Raw genomic sequence first — 22,879 nt, 5'->3', positions numbered from 1 at the left:
CCTCTGGGGGCGGTTGTGGCGGGGGCGGGGTGTGAGGGATGTGTTGTGGGAAATGCGGGAGACGCGGTCAAGGGCGTTCTTGACCACTGTGGGGGGAAAGTGGCAGTCCCGGAAGAACGTGGACATCTGGGATGTGCAGGAGTGGAATGCCTCATCCTGGGAGCAGATGCGGTGGAGGCGGAGGAATTGGGAATAGGAGATGGAATTTTTGCAGGAGGGTGGGTGGGAGAAGGTGTATTCTAGGTTGTTGTGGGAGTCAGTGGGCTTGAAATGGACATCAGTTTCTAGGTGGTTACCTGAGATGGAGACTGAGAGGTCCAGGAAGGTCAGGGATGTGTTGGAGATGGCCCAGGTGAACTTGAGGTTGGGGTGGAAGGTGTTGGTAAAGTGGAGCTCTCTGGGGAGCAAGAGGTGGCGCTGATACAGTCATCAATGTAACGGAGGAAGAGGTCGGGTTTGGGGCCTGTGTAGGTGTGGAAGAGGGACTGTTCCACGTAACCTACAAAGAGGCAGGCATAGCTGGGGCCCATGCGGGTACCCATGGCCACCCCCTTTGTCTGTAGGAAGTGGGAGGAATCGAAAGAGAAGTTGTTGAGGGTGAGGACGAGTTCGGCTAGGCGGATGAGGGTGTTGGTGGAGGGGGATTGGTCGGGCCTGCGGGGCAGGAAGAAGTGGAGGGCCTTGAGGCCATCTGCATGAGGAACACAGGTGTATAGGGACTGGATGTACATGATGAAATTCAGGTGTTGGGGGCCGGGGAATTGGAAGTCCTGGAGGAGGTGGAGGGCATGGGTGGTGTCATGGACGTAGGTGGGGAGTTCCTGGACCAAAGTGGAGCAAATGGAGTCCAGATAGGCGGAGTTAAGATCAGTGGGGCAGGAACAGGCTGAGACAATGGGTCGACCAGGGCAGGCAGGTTTGTGGATATATTGTATCCATTGCACCCGGTGTGGCTTCCTCTACATTGGGGAAACCAAGCGGAGGGTGGGGACCGCTTTGCTGAACACCTCTGCTCGGTTCGCAACAAACAACTGCACCTCCCAGTCGCAAACCATTTCAACTCCCCCTCCCGTTCCTCAGACAACATGTCCATCATGGGCCTTCTGCAGTGCCACAATGATGCCACCCGAAGGTTGCAGGAACAGCAACTCATATTCTGCTTGGGAACCCTGCAGCCCAATGGTATCAACGTGGACTTCACAAGCTTCAAAATCTCCCCTTCCCCCAATGCATCCCAAAACCAGCCCAGCTCATCCCCTCCTCCCACTGCATCACAAAACCAGCCCAGCCTGTCTCTGCTTCCCTAACCTGTTCTTCCTCACACCCATCCCTTCCTCCCACCTCAAGCCGCACCTCCATTTCCTACCTACCACCTCATCCCGCCTCCTTGACCTGTCCGTCCTCCCTGGACTGACCTATCCCCTCCCTACCTCCCCACCTATACTCTCTTCTCCACCTATCTTCTTTTCTCTCCATCTTCGGTCTGCCTCCCCCTCTCTCCCTATTGATTCCAGTTCCCTCTCCCCATCCCCCTCTCTGATGAAGGGTCTAGGCCCGAAACGTCAGCTTTTGTGCTCCTGAGATGCTGCTGGGCCTGATGTGTTCATCCAGCTTCACGCTTTGTTATCCCCTTCATACTCTGTTTGACCACTTGCTGCATTGGCCATTGTCTACCCTTTGACCAAGCCTCAGCCCCAAGGTCAGCCTTTTTCCTGAAGAAGGGTCTCGGCCTGAAACGTCAGCATTCCTGCTCCTACGATGCTGCTTAGCCTGCTGTGTTCATCCAGGTCTACACCCCGCTACCTCTCAACCTCTGCCTGTTGGCCGCAGCCAGCGGGAGCTGCAGCTTGCTCCTCCTGCCGGAAGGTGGAGCAGTGAGTGCGCTGGCGGCTGGCGGCGAGCGGAGCCCACGTCCCACCCCCTGGCCCTCCGACATTATGGAACCGCCTGGCTCGTAACTTTACTTCGGGGGCTGGTCCTGGGCCTTTATAAGTTTTTTTAAAAAAGGCCCATCGCCGAAGGGGCTGAGTGGTAGCTTGGGACGTTATGTCGTTGCCGATGTTGCAGAGCAACAATGGATTGATGCGGAGGATCCTGGCTCATTTCCCCCGGGATTTGAGCCTGGCCTTCGCTTACGGCTCTGGCCTGTTCGGACAGACAGGACACCCAGGCCCCAGTGTAAGTCAGGGAGACTCTGTGTAATAGGTGCTAACATGGGCTGTTCTCGGGGTGGGGTGGGTGGTATCCTTATTACTTGTACAAAACTAGGACGTGGATTTGTGACAGTGACACTGGTAAAGGAAAACATACTGCGGATTTGAAATAAAAACAAAACGAAACTCGTGAAACTCAGCAGGTCCGACTGCATCAGTAGAAAGAGAAATAGAATTTAATGTTCTTTGGAATTGAAGGGGTTTGGAAAGTGATTTTGATGCTGAGGAGGAGGATCTACTGGAACTGATGGTGAAGGTGCTCAGAAAGTCAGGGAGTGTAGATGTAGGTAAAGGAATGGTGGAGATCTGAAATGGGTGCAAATGAAAGATGTGAAAAGGGGAAAATTTTGAGAGGAAAGCCAACAAGAAACAAACCAGACCATGGCCAAGGAATAATCAAAATGAAGGGCAGACGTTGTGCACTGTAGTTGTTGTATTCAATGTTGAGTCCTTGAGGTGTAAATTATCCAAGTGAAATATGAGTTGTTGTTACCCCTGCCTCGGTTTGAGCACAATGAAAATGATAGCATGGGAGCAACTAGATAGTCAGGGTCATTCTTACAGATGGTGGAAGTGTTCCTCTAAGTGGTCACCTGTTCTGCAGTTGGTCTTGTGAATGTGAAGGAGATACATTGTGAGCAGCATAATGGAACTGATATTTGGGACAAAATTATTGGTGTCCAGAATAAATGTGCTCTAATTAAAGGAAGATTGACCCTTAAATTTGTGCTATCCGGTTAAACTAACTTGACTGACTCTTTGTTTTGGTCCCAAAAAACACTAAGAAAAATGTATCATTTGTAGCAAACCGAAATGGTGAGCAGATTTGCATCTGAAAGTCTCTTATAATTTAATGTTTTTGTAATGATAATTTCATAAAGATTTGCGTTTGGGTGTTGTTATATCTCAGTGTCTAACGTAACCATGAATTACTTGAAGTGCAAGTTACGATGTTTGCATGAGATACAAATGTGCAACAGGTTAGTTCTCACCACTTTTCTGTGGAATGTGTGCTTAGGGTGTCTTTTGATTTTTTTTAAATGCTATCGTGTCTAGGAAGTTAAAGCTTTCCTTTTTATATTGTGTCATTAAGTGTAATAGAGGTGATATTGATGAATTCTTTTTATTCTGTTTCAGTGCGAGTCCAAATCCCCCATTTATTCCACACAAGCATGAAAGGTGTTTTCCCTCAGTGATTGCACCACCTATGGAAGTATTTAGTGAAAAAAGGGACCCTCTGAAAATCTAAAAGTAGATGTCAGGAAATCTCAGATGGAGTCCTGATTCGTAGCTGAAGAAGGAGGTTAAGGATGGTATCAAATTGATGAAAGTGCTACATAAATCTGCAATAATTATTGGTAGGTCAGAAGATTGGTCAAAAGAATGATTTTGAAAATACATGGAGAAAGTATTAGCAAAATCTAGCTATTAATATAAAACAGACAGTCAGGGTTTTTACAACATTTCATTGGGAAAGGGGAACTAAAACTAGCATTTTAGTTCTCGAAGATTCCTGAAAATCAAGAGGTGAATAGGACCAAGGACAAAGTCATGGAAAAATTAAGTCCCAAGGACAATATTCCCTCTAAGCAGCATACATGCAGTCTTTGAAGGTCTGGGCTTGGCAATTGATGTGATGTCATTTGCAGTTCCAGAAGCTGCTGGCACACATGGACTTTGAGATCCACACAGAAGAAAGAGAATTAGCAAGAATGTTGTTTAAGAAACTGTTGGTCTACATTCTACTGTCTTAAAAGAAGTGGCTGCTGACATAGTTGATTCATTGTCTATGATCCTTCAAAATTTCTTATAATCTGAAAAAGTCTGAGTAGATTATAGAATATCTAATGTGATACCTATATTCAATGAGGGAGGAACACAAAACAGGAAACTGTAGGCCAGTTAGCCTAACATCTGTTACAGGGAAGCTGTTTGAATCCGTTATTAAGAAGATTGTAGCTGGATATTTAGAAACTCGATGTGATCACGGCTTTATGAATTGAAATTGCAGGAAGTAGCATGCAAGGTGGATAATGGAGGACCTATGGGTGTAGTGTTCTTGGATTTCCAGCAGGCATTGTCAATGACATCAATGTCAATGACTGACGAAAGGACTAAATGTATGGTAGCTAGATTTGCCAATGATACCAAGGTAATTCAGAATGTAGATTGGCAAAGGGAGATAGAGAGTATGCAAAGAAATATATGCAAATTAAGAGTGGGCAGAAATTTGGCAGCTGAAACATAATGACAGACAATTTGAACTTACCCACTTTGCAGCGAGAATTGAAAATTGAAGAGAGATTGACGAACTTAACGATGTACAGAGATCTGGCTGTCCTGGCAAGTGGAATGATGGCATATATTGCCAGGAAAATGGAATGTATAAGTAGGGGAGATTTACTTCAACTGTATTGGAACTTGGTGAAGCTACACCTGGAGAACTGTGTACAATTTTGGAGTTTGTTTCTGTACTTGGAAAAGATAATATTGTATTAGAAGAAATTCAGAGAAGGTTTTTTTAATTCATTCCTGGGATGAAGGATTTACCTTTTATGAAGAATGGTTGAAAAGGTCATGCTGGCATTCTTTTGAGTTTAAAAAAATGCAAAGAGATCTTACTGAAACATTATAAAATCCTCCTGAGGTGACTTGACAAGGTAGATACTGGGAGTATACCTTCTTTTGTGGTGAGACCAGAATTAGGGGTGGCAAGGTTTAAGAATAAGAGGTCTTCTTTTAAGGTGAAAATATTTCTTGGTCAGTTGTTAATGCATGGAATTCTGTTCCCCAGAAAACAGTGGTGACTGGATCATTTTTATATTATTCAAAGCAGAGTTAGATTCGTGATGGACATTGGAGTTTAGGGCTGTTGGGCAGATTGGAAAGTAGAAATGACACCACAACCAGATCATCCATAATATTATTGAACTGTAGAGCATGCTCAAAGGGTTGAATGGCCCACTCTTGCTCTTCCATCCTACATTAATAGATGATCAATTGCAATTAATAGCTTGACTAATAAGTCATTGCTATAAATATTATTCAACAGATACTTGTGTAATTAGAAATTAACCAGGAGATAAATAGAAGGCAAGTTGTGATGTAGAAAAGAACATTCAAAATTAATGATGAGTCTAAAAAGGCTGAAATTCTTGTCTTTAAGGTTTCATTCTGTGGCCATTTCATACATTATTTAAATAATCTTTATTATTGCTATTTTTTGTCTTCCCAGTGCTTACTGTCTCTTTAATGCCTCATACTCTTGGATACCTGTTTGTGTTTACACAAACACCAATATGGATCAACAGTACTTAATGTTTTACTCAATATTCACTTTCCTGTTTCGCTCACACATTGAAGTTTAAATTTTCACGGTGCGAGGAAACAAAATAACAATGCACATGCTCAATCTGAGTAAATGTGTTGGCATCAGTGAAGTATTGTCTGAGTATTTGACCCTGATTTTTTTCTATGTAAAACTAGAGTTGCTTCTGTCCTTTAAATAATGGATTAATTTATTGTTTAGTGTGTTGCAGTGTCTTTTTCATAATGTGTTATTTAATTTATATTTATGTTAAGATTTACTTTTAACTAAAATATATTATTCGTTTCTTCATTTTTAGAACAATATGCTGGATTTTGTCTTTGCTGTGGATGATCCTGTGACTTGGCATACGATGAATATCATGAAAAATCCCCGACATTACTCATTTTTAAGATTTTTTGGGCCAAAACATGTTAGTAAAATACAGAATAATTATGGAGCTGGAATATATTACAATACATTAGTGCCATGTGATGACAGGGTGAGTAAGCCTAATATGAAATGTAGCTTTATAATATTGGCCACAGGAAGCACTGTTGGTCATGATATTTAAGTTGATCTTTAAGCTTTGACAAATTCTTCCACAAACATGCACCAATTTTTGTATGCTGAATGCAAAGCATGAAACTTTTTGGTATTAGTGTAGGCAGTCACCATTTTGAGATTGAAAAATCTTTATCTGGTCACCATGCAGTCTGAGCATATCTTAAACTCCCTCACTTTTTTGGCAACATGACCTGTTTTATCTGATCCCATTGATTAAAATATATTTCTGAGCTAGAAAGTTGAGACCAACTCCTAATGTGAGTATCACTCTAAACAATTATATACTATCTAAAGTAAGGAACTTGTATTAATTGATGTGGTGAGTTTAATCCTAAATATACATTCTGGCGCCAGAAAGAGGTGTTTGTACTATTTGCCAGGCTGACATCAAAATCTACATTGAATGTATATAGTTCTAGTTAGAAAATTGTACTGAGAACTATTTAACCCATTTGTATTTCATCAAGCGTTTGTACTTCCTCCAAAAGCACCTTTAAACTACAGGGAGTACTTTTGCATTTTTTTCTATGTGTAAGCACATGCTCATGGTCAGTTGGCTCAGTTATCTGGATGACTGGTTTGCAGTGCAGAGTGATGCCAATAGCACAGGTTTCTGTACCAGCTTGACGTCACCATGAAGGTCACACCTTCTTTCCTTGCCTGAGGTGTGGTGACCTTCAGGTTAAAACTTCTGTCCAGTGAGAGCAACCCTAAGATCCTCTAGGACAGATTTTTTTTGTTAATGCACATGCTTTTAAGCCAATGAGGCTGCATGCTGAACTTTATTGGTGTCAGAAGTGTAGCTATGTTAAACTATGTATACTGTTGTATATTGTTGTACACCCTTTAATCTACAAAGTTTAATTTGTGAGAAGTAGACACTGGGTAAGGTTATAATTTTAACTCTATCAAGAAACAAGTCAAAACTTAAAGTAAGCCTGATTTAGAAATTATGAGGCTATTAGCATTCTAACTGTCCTCTGTCTCTCTCTTCTTTTTTCTCTCTCGCTCGCTTTCTTTCTTTCTTGCTCGCTCGCTTTCTTTCTCTCTCTCTCTCATTCTCAAGAAATTTTTGCTGGGGAACTTTGTACACTCAATGATGAGCTTACATACTTACAAAAAAATAGTATTATTTATGAATTTTCCTTGTTCGTCAACAAAGGGAACTTGCCAAGCCTTCCCCAACAGCACCATCCAAACCCATGACTTCTACCCCTTGGGAGAATAGGGGCAGTAAGTGCATAGGAATACCACCACATACAAATTCCCTTTCAAGTCACACGCCAATCTGATTTCAGTTATGTTGTGATTCTTCAGTGTCTCTGCATCGAAATCCTGGAACTCCCTCCTTCACAACACTGTGAGTGCCCCCTTGGCCCAAGGTCTGCAGCGGTTCAAGGAAGCAACTCACCACCACCTTTTCTAGGTTAATTAGGGATCTACCGTAAATGTTGGCCAAGCCGGTGATGCCAAGATGCACAAATGATTTTTAAAATACGTTAGTAGCACACTTCCCTTTCAATCAGAGGGTTCTGATTGAAGTTCCATTCTGGAGACTGGGTCACAAACATCTAGGCTGATTTCCAGTGCAATCCTGAGGGTGTGCAGGATTAAAATAAGATCTTGTCTGCTATCTAGGGTGAAGGATGCTGTATAAATGCAAGTCCATTTTTACTGATCTAAATTAACCCAATGTGCCATTTAGCTGAATGTCATGCTGGTGTTGACTATGATGTGTGACAAGTTAGCTGTTACAATTGGGTCCTAAATTTCTTTTTAGAATGTCTGTCTATTTTGTTCCATAGCTGAAAACTTGTTGAATTAATAAAATTACAGTTTTGTATGGAATTTTGCCAAATCAAGAAGTTCTAAGTAAGGTATACAATATAAAGTTGAATGTATTTTGTCAGTGAATACATAATTTGTGTGGCAAAAGCAAAGTTAATAAACTGGAGGCAGGCTGATTTTAAGGACTGAGTAGAACATCACAGAATTATGATTTTGCAGAAAGAGGCCATTCAGCCCATCAAGCCTACTCTGGCTCTATTATCTAATGTCAGTCTTCTGTCTTTACCGGAACAAAATCACAGAATTATTATTTTATTCAACTAAAAGGAAAGGTCAAGCTAAGTACTAGTGATACGCCATGGATCAATGAAGATACAAGAGAACATTTGCAGCTAAGTAAAGAGATCAAAGATCAGTGCAGAGAACATTGCTGTTCCAAGTTTGTATTGTTTATCTGGTTTTGGAATAAAAGACATAATTTCTAAATTGTTGGATTATTCTAGTTTGGAGGGTGGCATTCACAGTACAGAAAACATGTAAGCTGCCACATATTAATATCCTCTATAATAAACTTGCAAAATGTACAAGTAACTGGTGAATGAAATTCCACGATATGATTAGTACATTTTGTTAAGAGGAAGTGGGAAGTCTTTTAGTATTTTGAGGATACGAGTCTTAAGTGGGTGAAAGAACAAAAGGATCACAGAATACATGTTCACCAATCAGTAAGAGTCATGCCATAGGTTAGCAAGGCCCTTATTTAAAAAAAACAAATCAATTAATAAACTGATATTTTGCATCAGCCTTTATGGTGAAAGATACTTTGAATATCCCATTGATACCAAAGAATATGGGGAGAAATTAGGTGTCGTCACCATCACTAGACAAATAGTACTGGACAAAATAATGAGGCTGATGACTTGAATCTGAAAACAAGTAGTTACAAGAATAATGGATACATTGTTTATAATTTCTTATAAAATTCTTATTAAAATTATTATAAAATTCTTAGATTCTGAAGAAGTACCAAGAGTGTAGGAAAACTGCCAATGTGACATCCTAGTTCAGAAAGGGTGGAAGTTAAAATGCAGGTGACAGAAGGCCAATTAATCTATCCTCCATAATGTTGGAATGTATTTTGGAAGATGTAATAGCAGCACATTTGGAAAATCATAACATAATCAAGCAGTGTGGATTCATGAAAAAGGAAATTGTGTCTGACTAATTTGTTAGAGTTTTTTAAAGAAGTCTAAACCAGACTTGATTTGAGGGGGACCAGTAGATTTGTTGTATTTGGGCTTCCAGAAGGCATTCGACAGGGTATCTCTCCAATGGTTAAGTCGTAAGATGTAGCCCATTGTGTTAGAGAGAGGGAGTATATTAGTATGGATAGAGAATTGGCTAATGGGCAGGAAACCGTGAGTGGGGATGAGAGGTACTTTTTCAGGTTTGCAACCCTGTAACCAGTGGGGTTTCACAGGGATCGGTACTGGGACTGCAATTATTTACAATACGTATTAGTAACTTGGAGGAAGGAAGCAAATGTACTGTAGTCAAATTTGCAGATAGCACAAAAGTAGGTAAAAGGCAAGTTGTGAAGGAATACAATTAATGTACAGGTTTAGGTAAGTGGCAAAAAGTTGGCAAATAGAGTATAATGTGGGCAAATGTGAAATTGTTCATTTTGGAAGGGAGAACAAAAGAACAGAAATGGAAGAAAACTGCAGTGAAAAGGTGCTTGGAGGTACTTTGTGCATGAAACACACAAAGCTAGCACACAGGTACAGTAGGTAATCAGGAAGGTTAATGGAATGTTGACCCTTATTTCAAGGAATATGGTGTATAAAAGTAGGGAAGTCTCTTACTGAAACTATACAGGGTGCTGATGAGATCATATCTGCAGTACCGTGAGTAGTTTTGGTCTTTTTTAAGAAAGTACAGAGAAGGTTCACTAGGATAATCCTTAGTGTGGACGGATTATTTTATGACCATAGGGTAAACAGGTTGGGACTCGACTCACTGGAGTTTACAAGAATGAAAGCTGATCTTATTAAAGCACCGAGGATTGTTAAGGGTCTTGACAGGGTAAATGCTGAGAGGATGTTTCACTCTTCGGGAGAGTCGAGGAACAGAAGGCAAAGCCTCAGAATAAAGGGGCACCAATTTAACACTAAGATAAGGAGGATGGTCTTCTCTGAGAGTTGTGAATATTTGGAACTCCTTGCCACCGAAAACTGTGGGGCGAAAGCCTTGTGTAAGTTTCAGGCTGAGGTAGATTTTGATCTCCACGGGAAATCAAAACTTACGAGAGAAAGGCTGGAAAGTGACTGCGAGGAATGTCAGATTAGCTGTGATCCTACTGAATGGCGTAGCAGGCTCAAAAGGCTGAACAGCCAACTGCTGTTCCAATTTCTTATAATCTAAGCAGAAGGCTTTTTTTTGTAGAAGGAAAGAATTGAAAAGATGCATTTTAATTTGGGTCTGACTGCAGTCATTTATATAGAATCGCAACAGTGTGGAAGTAGGCCATTCAGCATATTGAGTCTAAACCGACACTCCAAAGAGCATCCCACCCAAACGCAGCTCCTGGCCCTGTCCCTGTAACCCAGCATTCTGCATGGCTAATCGACTTGGCCTGAACATCCCTGGACACTGCAGACAACTTAGCAACTATCCTGCACATCTTTGGACTGTGGGAGGAAACCAGAGCACTCAGAGGAAACCCGCGCAGACACCGGGAGAATGTGCAAACTCCACACAGACAGTTGCCTGAAGCTGGAATCAAACCCAGGTCCCTGGCGCTGTGAGGCAGCAGTGCTAACCACTGAGCCGCTGTGCTGCCCTAAATATGCTGTCTAGGTTGGCTAGGTGGAGTTCTTTGTTTCATTTTAACTATTAATCTCACATTTTGTTCCACTTTGTTGAATTTGATTTGCACCATCTGCCATGGTGAGATTCAAACGCACACCCCCCGAAAATTATGCTGGAACTCTCGATTACTAGTCCAGTGACATTATTGTTACATTATTCCACCACAATTAAAAGTGCTACATCCAATTGTCATTACTGTATCATAAAAATGATATGGAAATGCTGGCGATGAGAAATGTATGGGCATACATATCAGGAAAGGACATGCAGGCAGGGCCATGACAATTGGCCAAGGAGGGGGCGGCGGTGGTGGAGGTTGGGGAACTGGGCTAATGGATGACAAAAGAGAGGTATTTAAAATTATGAAGGTTTTGATTGATTTGGAATGCAGGGAGATTATTTCCACAGGATATTTCCTGCAAAGAAGATAGCAAGAGGCTATCAATATTAAATAGTCACTGAGAAATCCATCAGGAAATTCATATGAAATTTTTTTTTTAACCAAAGTGTGGTGAGAATGTGTAACTTGATACGACAGGGAGTTGTTGATTGAAAGAATATAATTGTATTCAGGTGAAAGGTAGTCAACTGAGGGAGAAAGAAACAGAGGAAAATGGTGATATAGATGAGGAAAGATGGAAAGACGCCCAAAGAAAGTAAATGCTAGCCTGGACTGGTTGGGCTAAACAGACTTTTCTGTGTAGGAAAAAAAATCTAATTCAATGTAAAATGCTATCCCATAAATCGTAATTAACTTCAGATACCATTTAACCAAATCTTTCAAATTCAGAAGAGAGAATATCTCTCTGCAAAAGCTGTAAACTGAAGAAGGATTTCTAGTTGCAGCTATCTTAAAGGCCATTGAAATATTTAAACGTTGGAGATTCATTAATATATCTGATGTGTAAACATTGCAACCCAATATTTGCAACAAAGTTTTGAAAATTATACTTAAGCAATTACAAGATTCTAATATTGAAGAAACAAGACAAGCACGATTAATACAATAAGTGAATAATCTGCTGGAATCATAATGGAATACTTTTGTTTTCAGATAATCAAGTATGGCATCATCAGTACAGGAACTCTGATTGAAGACCTTCTTTATTGGAAAAACTTATACATTGCTGGAAGACTGCATAAACCTGTAGGTTATGTTTATAAGCTATAGCAGCTTTTTGAGTTTAGGACCAGGTGGGAATGCTCATTGCATTGGAACGGAATTTGAAAACTTACTGGATGCTGATATCAGTTTGATCAGACATGACCATCCTCACTGGGGAGCAATATATTAAAATAACCAAATGTACTGAATGACTCCCAAATTAACAAATTACCAACAAAATTCAATTTTCTTTGAGCTTTTATTAGAATTCCACAAATTGGAGCCAATGCAAGTTAGGCATGAATTAACAGAATAATTGTACTTCAAATAAAAAACTTAAAATTTGCTTAAAATAACGATACAAAAAATATATCCTGTGCATCACAATCAATTTGCATCACACTCTGCACGAATTGGCTCCTACACAGCTCCAAAATATGCTACTTAGTACTCTTGGCCTACCCTACGTGAAGACAATCTGACATTACTTTCAACATTTTGATTTCACAGGTACAATTATGAAATGAATCCTCTCTCCATTGCCTCTGGATCGTCCTGATGGTGTAGTTTTGTGGACTTGCTCTAGAAATGAATGCCAACATTGTGTTTGCCTTCCTAACCAACTAACCTGCATGTTAATCTTAACAGAATCCTGAACTAGAACTGAAGTCTTTTTGTGCTTTAGCCTTTCGAAGCCTTTCCCCATTTAGTAAATCGCCTATACCTCTTCGTCCTACTGAAGTGCATAACGTCACACTTTGTCACATTGTATTCCATCTGCCAATTCATTGCCCACCCTTGTAGCCTTCTGCAGCTTCCCCATTTCCTCAATGCTACCTGTCCCTCCACCTATCTTTGTGTCATCTGTAAACTTAGCAACAATGCCTTCAGTTCCTTCATTCAGATAGTTAATGTATAATGCGAATAATTGCGGTCTCAACACTGTCCCCTGTGGAACTACACTAGTCACTGGCTGTGATCCTGAAAAATACCCCTTTTCCTGTCTATCTTTTGCCAGTCAGCCAATCCTATATCCATGTCGGTACCTCCTCTATAACATCAGTGACTCTTATATTGTTTAACAGTCTCCTGCGAGACACCTTGTTAAAGGCCTTCTGGAAATCTGAATAGATAACATCCACTGGATGTCTTTTGTCTAACTTGCTCGTTACTCCTCAAATAATTCTTAACAGCTTAGTCAGGTACGACATCCCCTTAAGTAAGCTATGCTGACTTAGTCCTATTTTACAATGCACTTCCAAGTATTTTGCAATCTTATCCTTAATAATGGCTTCTAAAATGTTACCAGTGACTGAGGTCAGGCTAACTGGTCTATAATTGTCTGTTGCATGCCTGCCTTCCTTTTTAAACGCTGTGTTACATTAGCCGTTTTCCAGTCCTCTAGGACCCTGCCTGACTCCAGTGATTCTTGAAAGATCACCACCAATGCCTGCACAATCTGTTCAGTTATGTCCTTCAGAACTCTGGGTTGTAGTCCATTCAGTACAGGCAACTTATCCACCTCCAGACCTTTCAACTTTCTCAGCACCTTCTCCTTGAGACCACTACACTCGCTCCACAGCTTGCCCCTCCCACTGACTATCTTGAAGCTCTGGTACTGCTGGTGTGTTCTGTCGTGAATACTGATGCAAAGTATCTGTTCATTTGCTCTGCCATCTTTTTGTTCCCTATTATTTTTCCTCCAGCCTCATTTTCCAGCAATCTAATGTCCACAGTTGCCTCTTTCTTACCTGTTTCTGTATCTAGAATTACTCTTGCAATTTCTCCCATCAGAGTCTTTCTACCTTTACAGTTTCGCAAGTCTACCCACACAGATTCCTATGCTTTCTGACTCCATTTCACTGTTGCTTTTGATTTTCATTTCTTCCTAACAAGGCATCCCTGCCCCCTCTGCTTAACTGCCAGTCCTTTTGATAGGAGCGTGTCCTTAGATATTTGGCTCCTCAGCTCTGATCCCCTTGTTCCCACAACATTTTACCCTCTAATTACAATGTGCATTACAAGCTCATTTACTGTATTTCATATACTGCATGCATTTAAGTACAACACCCTCTGTCCTGCATGGATGGGCCCTTTATATGATATGCCTGAAGTTAAATTCCTGAGCTTTGCCATACTCTCTGCCATATTATTTGTTCTTTTATAAACCTCTGCTGAGCTCCCCACCTCGGTCGATTTTTTGCATTGTAGAGATCTTCATGCAGTACTGCTGATGAAAGAGAATAATTAAGTAAGTTGTTTCCTGGATCAATTAAATAAGAAACTGCTTTGGTTGAGTTGCTGCTCCAGGAAATGGCTATCTTAACTGTGCAAGAGGTGCTTCACGTGCTAATATTCTGTACGGATGGGCTGCTGTAGCATCTCCGAAATCTATGTCAAATTTCAGGTGAAGATATTGATCCAAAATGAAAATGGCAAGTTACAAAATGCACTGGTTAAGAATCTGAAAAGTGCAGTGATCGCAGCATTTCTTATGCTGCCAGAATCTTTCACTGAGGAGGAGCTCTACATTCGTATTGCTGGACTGTCCTACTCAGGTTTGTTTAGTTTTTAGTAGCTGTTAATGCCCCTTAGAAATATTTCGAATAACTAAATATCAAGTGAAAATCCATGCACATCTTTGACTACAGCTATTACATTCACTCATGGCAGTTGAATACTTTGTATTTGTTCCTCCACTGTATCCCTCATTTTCATTTACAACTCCAATAATGAATTTGTCCAGTATTATCATTGTGGTCCTTTGCATCCCCATGTTCCTTCCAAAATGCTGCTTTCCTCTGTCTTTTCCCTCACCCTTTACTTTGCTTCTCTGTTGGTTAAATGCCCCTGTTCTCTGTTAGTCCTCATACCAACCTTTCCTTTCCAACTTATTAAGAAGTTTAAAATTCCCCATCAACCGATCTCTGTGTAACTTTTCAATGTCTCTCTTGCTAGCGTAGTGTCCATAAAACAGCTGGGTGTTTTTAAAAATATTTAAAGGTTCAGTTATAAATATAAGTTACTTTAATATTGTTATTGTAAACGTCACTTTAGGAACTTAAGACATTGAAAAATTTGAATTTGTGTAAACACTGTTTGTAATGGGATTAATTCTCTCCTAAATCAGGTGATTTTCGAATGATTATCGGAGAAGACCGATCAAAAGTAATGAATATTGTTACAGCAAACATGGAAAACTTCCAAAGACTTTACAATAACATTTTACAGGAGTGCCCTCAAGTGGTCTACAAGCAGCAACTGGGTAAATTAGAGGTAATGGCGCTTCAATTCAGAAACAAGTTGGATGCAGTTTGCTCCATTAGTCAACATAAATTCTATTATTGAACAGTGACGATCAATTGTACTTATTTTTAAGCTTGATAAAAGTCCAGAAGGTCAATTCAATCAATTGATGGCTTTGCCTAGAACTCTTCAACAAGAGATAACCCGTTTGGTAGACCAACCAGGGAAAAATAGAGATGTAGAAGAGATCTTGCTTCAAGTAGCCCAGGATCCAGACTGTGGATTACTAATACAGCAAAGTAAGTGTTAAATATTTGTCATTTTAGTTAACGAATTATAAACAAGACTTGTAGAATTTTCTTTATGATCTTACAACAATGTTTGTTTAACAGTCTAAAACCTTTGAATTGAGTAGACTCTGATTCTCAATTCTCTTCGTAGATATTTTCTATACAGGCAATATTTGCCTGTGTTAAACATTTATTTCTGGACCTACAGTATTCCCATAATTTCCCCTTTCTTGGATTGGTGGGATACATATTCAGACTAGTAGGACTTCCGATGCAGTGCATTCCTCCAGATGACTTTTCTAGCCTCTGAATGATTTAATTAGTCCTACACTACCTGCAGGAAGCATTTTTGTTTATCCTACCCTCCCAGATTCCAGATTTGTTGGAGACTATAAACTTAGGCTAGCAGCTCGATTGATCCTGTGACTGGTCAGCAAGGCTCAATACAGGTTTTCCAACACCAGCACTACCCCCCCGCCCCGCCAGCATCCAGAGCCCTTCAGACTATGTGAAAGGCTGCTGCTGTGCTACAAGATAATGATGTGCCTTCCTACAAAAGGTGGTACGAAGCTCCTGCTGACTCTCCATTTGGCAGGCAAGACCCCAGTTGCCTTCAAGATTCCATCCAGATTGTTTAAAATTAAATCTTCTCCATGACTTAAGGAAAAGTATTCAATTGCATTATTGTTTCATGCCATCTCCCATTTTCTGGCATCCAATGTTATGCAACTCAGGGAAATATGTTCCGGATTCCTTGATTCACATTGCTGAACTGAATGTGAACATTGTGCTGCTTGTTAACCAGAGACATCTTGCATTCTCCTAACTTATTCTTTCATTCAGCTTCAGCAGGCACACATTCTTTCATTGCCTAAAGGAAGGTCTTTAATATATTTCTCAGAAAGTTTACTTTCTGCAGGTAGTGTAGGACTAATTAAATCATTCAGAGGCTAGAAAAGTCATCTGGAGGAATGCATTGCATTGGAAGTCCTACTAGTCTGAATATGTATCCCACCAATCCAGGAAAGGGAAAATTATGGGAATACGGTAGGTCCAGAAATAAATGTTTAACACTGGGCAAATATTGCTTCGTAAATATGGCTAACAAGTTGTGCTGTGATTAAACCAGACTTTAATGTTATGAGACAACAAAATGTGAGGCTGGATGAACAAAGCAGGCCAAGCAGCATCTCAGGAGCACAAAAGCTGACGTTTCGGGCCTAGACCCTTCATCAGAGAGGGTCTGATGAAGGGTCTAGGCCTGAAACGTCAGCTTTTGTGCTCCTGAGATGCTGCTTGGCCTGCTGTGTTCATCCAGCCTCACATTTTGTTGTCTTGGATTCTCCAGCATCTGCAGTTCCCATTATCTTTAATGTTATGAGGCTTGTTTGATTATATTGGTGATAGTTTTACATTTTAATTTATCATGAGATAACTTAATAGTGTGAAGACTTTATTACGTGCCCAAGAATTAGCTCCTTTATTAACAAAAATATGGCCATATGTCTTGCGTGGCAAATTACTTGGAAGTACCCGTAAGAAAATTACCAAAGAGAGCTTTGATTATTCTAAAAATATGAAAATATAAAAAATCCTGAAAATGTCATTTTATAAAATATCTTGTCCAGCCTGGTTTTGTAAGCTGGAGGCAGGAAGATAAGCTTTTTAGCTGCTCTGTTGCATTACATTGCCTTCCAAAGCACCTTACTCTATATTTGCAAAATCTTTGTAATGTTAAAGTTTTTAAGTTGCAAATTTGGGTTGATTCATCTCCATTAACAAATGCTGTCATGGATTTCAAGCTTGAATGGCCCTTTTTTTTAAAATGAGGAATACAAGTTTTAGTTGGTTATTTTTATAACCAAGTTGTTTTTGTATTATGAACCTTGGTCTCAGTGATGTCAAAAAAATGCAGAAACTGCATCTATTTGAAGTATTTGCCATGCCAGGAATAGTCAGTTTCTACTGTAAGTGACTCCTCTTCTGAGTTTTATGGTGTTAGTCGACATCCCTAAACTAGTTTTACAAGAGCTGAGTCAAGCCTGTTATCACATGCCTTTTAAGGATAACAAGCATGGAACTTTAACAGCAACTGTTACCATGCTTTACAGACAATCCCATGTTAACCCATTGAAGGTTGAAGTTTTGTTAGTCCAAACTTTCCTGGATACTAGTGAGGCAATTAGCTGCTTTCTCTGCATTAACTAAGGCTGACTAAAAAGTAGCCAGCCATCTGGGTAGGTCCTGGAGCCTTTTTGAGGGGGGAAAAAAACATACTTTGTTCATATAATTTGTAAACATGCATTACTTAAGTGTGATACAGTTCAGTTTCTTTCAATTTATGGAATGTGGCACTCCCAAGTGTCTTGCAACAGTTACCATTACAGATTATATTTCCAATTTACATTTCATGTCAAACATGCTTCAGTTCATATAGGCCCAAGGAGTTGTGTTGTGGTGAGAGAATGTTAGAAATGGGGTTGTTCCAAGCTTTAGTGTTATTCTCAGCACAGTCCTGAAATTGAGAATGTGCTAGCTGCAACACCTTTGTACTGCAAGATTAGCATGATTCAGGCAGACCCAAAGCGTTTTTCCCGAAGTTGGTGATCCTCCAGCCACAATCGATATTTATTTGTCTCTGGTCCTTGAAACCAATGGAAACAGTCAACATGAGCTGGTAACTTTTTTTTGGCCTGAAACAAAGCTCTGGAGTCAGAAGGCTCACTGTTGCTCTAAAAAAAGCTAAATATCATGGGAGCTGAAGCTCTCAAATTAAAACAGTGTTGGAGAAATTCAGCGGGTCTGATAGCATCTGGAACTGGAACCATTGGACAAACCAGTGTTATTAAACTCCACATTGTGGCTCTCCCTCCCGCGTGCGCTCTCTTATGCTCTCATACTCTTTCTCGCTGTCTCACGCTCTCTCTTGCTTGCTCGCTCTAGACAGATTTTGTCAAGCCTGCTGAGTTTCACTAGCAATTTGTTTTTGTTTCAGTCCTGCTTGCTCCATATTACAGTACATTTAAAAATAAATAAATTTTTTTTATGTTTGTGCCTCCTGCAATCTTTAAGTACTTAATGTGGAATTTGGAGCACAGCATGCTGGCTAATGTTCTCCTTTAGTTCTAACTAATGTTGGAGAGAAATCCTTTACATACGTGTTAGCCTTTCTGGTGCTAAAGCCTATGAAATGCAGCCATGAGGAATATCTAATAATCCCCAGGACAGCTTGTATTACCCAATTATATAAACAGGCACCTTTTGGGACCCATGACACAAGTCAAGTTAGACCTTCTTGTGTCCATTTTCACTATTAATTCTTGGGCAATCCCACCAGTTATAGTCTGCCAATTTGAAAATCACCTATTTATTCCTACTCTTGTCTGTTAGCTAAACCTCAATTCATGTTAATATACTGTCCCTAATCTTGTGTAACAATCTGTGCGTGGCACCTCTTATCAAAAGCATTCTGAAAATGCAAACATACTGTATTCACCAGTATTCCTCTGTCTGCTAGTTACATCCCCGAAAAACTGTTAACATTTATTTAATTGGTGCACAATGATGTAATTTTAGCATGAGTCACATATTGTCACAATTCCAAGAATTTCCAAGCTTTTTTTTTTACGTTTTATTGTTTCAGTCATTCAACTTTAGTTTCTGTGCCGATGGTCAGTTATACATCACAATAGTAAATTCCACTAATGTGTGACTGATTCAGCAAATATTTCCAAGATCGTGTAAAATGTTTTGTTTTATTTTCCATACTGAGACCCCTCCAAATTATTTAAAATTTACTGCATCCCCTTTGCAAAATCTAACAAACGCTATGTTGCCTGTCTTCTGACAGCACACTGCAGCTTGCTGTATGGATGTGCGAGTGGTGAAGTCTGGGTAAAATGTCTACATTTTAACTTTTTTTTTCCATGCTGTCTCACTATTCCAACACTACTCCTACCCCATCCCAGGGAAAGAAAAATGTGACATCTTCTGCAGTCCCAGTAATAACGATTCATGCAATAACCTGATGTGTTTCTCAACATTTTTATACTACCAGTGAGCAATCTACTATTGAAGTCCTGTGCTCATTTTTCTTTCCTGCTACCACTTGAACTTTTTCTCAACTCTTCTTTCCTAAAATTACCAAAAATGGGGTGGGTTAAAGCATACTATATCATATGTATACCAAATCTGCAACCTTTTCTAGAAGATAAATGGATCACTTATCCCCAAGCAATGGTATACTTTAACCAGCGGAGTGTATGGGATACTCACTTCATTCTCCCAAGCTATACCAAAGACAATAAAATTCCAAAGTAAAATACTGCGTGTAATTGTAAGATCAATGTGTATACCTAAAAATATAAGCCAGGTTTATTCAGTAAAAGATAATCCAGAGAATTTCCGTAATGAAATAAATACTTGAAGATTGTTAAATTTAAAATCAGCATAAGGTATTAAAATGTTCCCTTCAAAATACATTTCTCACACACTAATTTGTAAATATTTACATAAGCTGTCATTTATCTACAAGACATTTGGATGAAAAAGACTATAATATTTTCTACATGCAGTGTTTTTCTGGGGGTAAAACTTTAAAACATGGAAACCCACTCTTAATTGGGTATATATTTATCAACCCATTCAGACATGCTATGACAAATTTGGAACAAGTGAAACTTGAACCCAGGCCTTCTGATCCAAAGATACATAAAACAGCACAGTACAAGAACAGGCCCCTCAGTCCATGTCTTTGCTGACCATAATGCCATTGTAAACTAATAGCACGTGGTCCATGGCCGTTTATTCCTTACCTGTTCAGGTGTCTGTTTAAATGCCTTTTAAACTTTGCTAATGTATCTGGTTCGACCATCTCCTTTGGCAAAATGTTCCAGGCACCTGCCACTGTCTGTGTCTTTTTTAAAAAAAACTTTGCTTGCACATCTTTAAAATTTCCCCTCTCTCTTTAAACCTGCGTCCCCTAGTACTTGACATCTCCATGCTGGAAAAAGACTCAGACTCTGACTGACTATCCATCTTATCCACACCTCTTAATTTTATATAACTTATGTTGTTTCCTTCCCATGTTTTATGAATATACAATTCAATTTTAGAGCGTCCAGTTGCAACGATGGCCTATTTAATTTCAAAATAAAGGCCATGATATTAACAATGCAGACTAATTAATAACCATTGAACATGAATGAATTGCTTGGTTTTCTGGCTTGCTTATTTGCTTTGTTTTTGACAAGAACCATGTGAACCAATTTTAAATGACTTTTATGTGATCTACAAAAATGCTATGAAATCTTCCTTATTTATATCTTGAAAACTGTTTTCAAACTCCATACTTTGGATTTATAGCTCCTTCTGAATGTTAATTTTGTGTACACATTAATGGCAAATGTTCTGGTGGCATAAATTCGATTCCCATCATGATGGGATAGTAAAATTTGAATTCCGATTTCATTCTGGAATGAAAGCTAATGAGGCATTTGAAAGGTCTCTTGCAGCTCAGTGATAGTTTTCCTTTGAATCATTGTTGGAATCCTTTTCAAAGGTCACCTACCTTTGTTTTTTTTGGGGGGTATATATAGTAATGTCCAATCCTTCATTACAGAGGTGGTGCAGTAGTCCTCTCGGGGAGCACCTTTGAGAATCTCTGTAGAAGCCTTGTCTGTGTTTTATGGCATTGGCTGCCATATTCCAGTAAATGTTTAAACACTCAGGGCCTCAGTAGAAGAGAAGGTGAATGTGTGAGTTAATTGGATTGTAGGGTAGGCTGACAGGTGAATGAAGTAGATTAGAATGGCAAGTCTGGCAACCCGAAGCCTGATGATCTGGGCAACTATTCCTCAAATGATGTATGTAAAGTGACAATTGGCTTATGAACAAACATTTTCATTAAGGTGCACCCACACAGAGTTGTTCAATTTTAAAGGCATCAATACTGGAACAAGCCAGCTGCACACTACAAATAGATGTTAGAGAGATCATTGGTACCACACAAAATCTGACATGGGAAATAACTGTTACAAAGCTTTAGTCAGTCATTGTACATTAGCATCTTTGTGTTTTTGTCAAATGACATTTCTTTGTTTGTCATTTAATTAACTGAACCAAGTCTGCACCAGTTGTAAACTGATTACAAAGTTACTACAGTGGTCCTATGTTCTGCTGTTTCTGTCACAAAAACCTTTTGAGCAGAAATTTGGGGACAGGTGGCAGGAAAGAACTTGAATGTGGGTTATTAGGAAAACAGCAATAACAACTGGAGGACAAATGCAGGAAGTCTGTCTTGATTTGAACCATGTCCTGTATGCATACTGAAATTTAAAACTGTTAATCTAGGGGCAAGTTAATTTATGTGCAGTCTTTTCCAAACTGTAGCTTCAACTTTCAGAACTAATAGCAAAATATAATTTTATTTAAATATATAGCTTGGACTTCTAAATCACTTCTTACTTTCTTGCCAAAATAATAGTATTTTGTTTCTCCAAATGTCAGGTGTAGCTGGTATCGTAAAATCCTCAAGTATGACCCAAAGCGCAAAAGGAGTTCTTACTGCTGGTAAATGTTTCTTTTTCCCCATGTAAATAGTTGTATACTATAGCCTATTGATTGTCAATGGCATTTCAGCTGACTACAATTTAGAGCTGTATTAAAATCTCCAGACATTCTCTCATGTTTCATTTGCATTTAGGTACGAAAAAAACAGTTACCTATAGCATGAAGAAGCTGCATAAAATGTGGAGAGGGTGGAGAAGAAAATCGTCCTAACGTTTGCTAAATATTATTTAAATTTATATTTGAAAAAGACAATTTTAAATAAAGCATGCTAGCTGTGAGCTTTCATCAATGGCTGGGATTCATGTTTGCATCATCTTTATATAGAGAGGAGGTTACTCCTGCACATCAGTGTCATTAATAATGACGAGTATTTTGGAAACAATTTTACTGTAAATGTTTTATGAAGATAAATGCTATTTGTGATTTACAATATCCAGCATTTTATAATTCCATGGAACTTTGTAAGTGTGTGAATTTTGTTAGTCATCGGTGATTAGTTGTCAGATGGTTAATTAGGATCCAATCTCCTTGGAAATTGTGCAGATCCTTCCAGATCCATGTGAGCTACAAAAGTTCCAGTTAACAGTAAGCACAATCAATGGAAGATCTTTATTCACGTTATTGTTACTTCACTGTCTCATAAGACACGTGCATGAACCAAGACATTGACATCATAATAAAGCTTCAGCTCATGTGACTTGTTTGGTTTCATGGATTTTTTGTGTGTCTGTCTCTCTGAAGTAATTAAAACCTTTATTTTTATTTGTTTTTTCTATGATTACTATATTTTTAATTTAAATAAAACTTTCTGCTGTATAGACTTAAACAGTTCTTGTTTTAGTGAATGTGGAAAGAGTGGAGGATCAGTAGGGACTATAGTTCAAATCGTGGTTTTTTTTTCTGTCTGCGTACTTAATGCTAC

The 22,879-nt window shown here is 39.4% G+C and overlaps 1 protein-coding gene across 2 annotated transcripts; it reads left to right on the top strand.

The window, feature by feature from the left end:
- The first annotated feature begins 1,901 nt into the window (after positions 1 to 1,901).
- Positions 1,902 to 22,654, top strand: tamm41 (TAM41 mitochondrial translocator assembly and maintenance homolog). 2 transcript variants are annotated; one of them, XM_048547840.2, is made up of 9 exons: positions 2,061 to 2,178; positions 3,351 to 3,571; positions 5,840 to 6,022; positions 11,801 to 11,893; positions 14,259 to 14,409; positions 14,982 to 15,127; positions 15,231 to 15,396; positions 21,895 to 21,957; positions 22,091 to 22,654. In XM_048547840.2, exons 3-9 carry the CDS (start codon positions 5,846 to 5,848, stop codon positions 22,165 to 22,167), a joined length of 873 nt encoding a protein of 290 aa, XP_048403797.2. In that variant the 5' UTR covers positions 2,061 to 2,178; positions 3,351 to 3,571; positions 5,840 to 5,845; the 3' UTR covers positions 22,168 to 22,654. The 2 variants fall into 2 exon arrangements, with proteins under 2 accessions (XP_048403796.2, XP_048403797.2); XM_048547839.2 differs by lacking the exon at positions 3,351 to 3,571 and having other exon boundaries at positions 1,902 to 2,178.
- The last annotated feature ends 225 nt before the right edge of the window (positions 22,655 to 22,879 follow it).

This window comes from Stegostoma tigrinum, chromosome 11 (genome assembly GCF_030684315.1).
Source record: "Stegostoma tigrinum isolate sSteTig4 chromosome 11, sSteTig4.hap1, whole genome shotgun sequence".
Lineage (NCBI taxonomy): Eukaryota > Metazoa > Chordata > Chondrichthyes > Orectolobiformes > Stegostomatidae > Stegostoma > Stegostoma tigrinum.
Note: the sequence above shows the minus strand (reverse complement) of the source record. Positions and strands in the feature narration are given on the sequence as shown.

Excerpts from the sequence above, each read along its gene's own strand:
- tamm41 (XM_048547839.2), top strand. The coding sequence starts at position 2,047 with ATGTCGTTGCCGATGTTGCAGAGCAACAATGGATTGATGCGGAGGATC. Across the intron at positions 6,023-11,800 it reads TAGTGCCATGTGATGACAGG|ATAATCAAGTATGGCATCAT; the intron begins GTGAGTAAGCCT and ends TTTTGTTTTCAG. Across the intron at positions 11,894-14,258 it reads CTGGAAGACTGCATAAACCT|GTGAAGATATTGATCCAAAA; the intron begins GTAGGTTATGTT and ends GTCAAATTTCAG.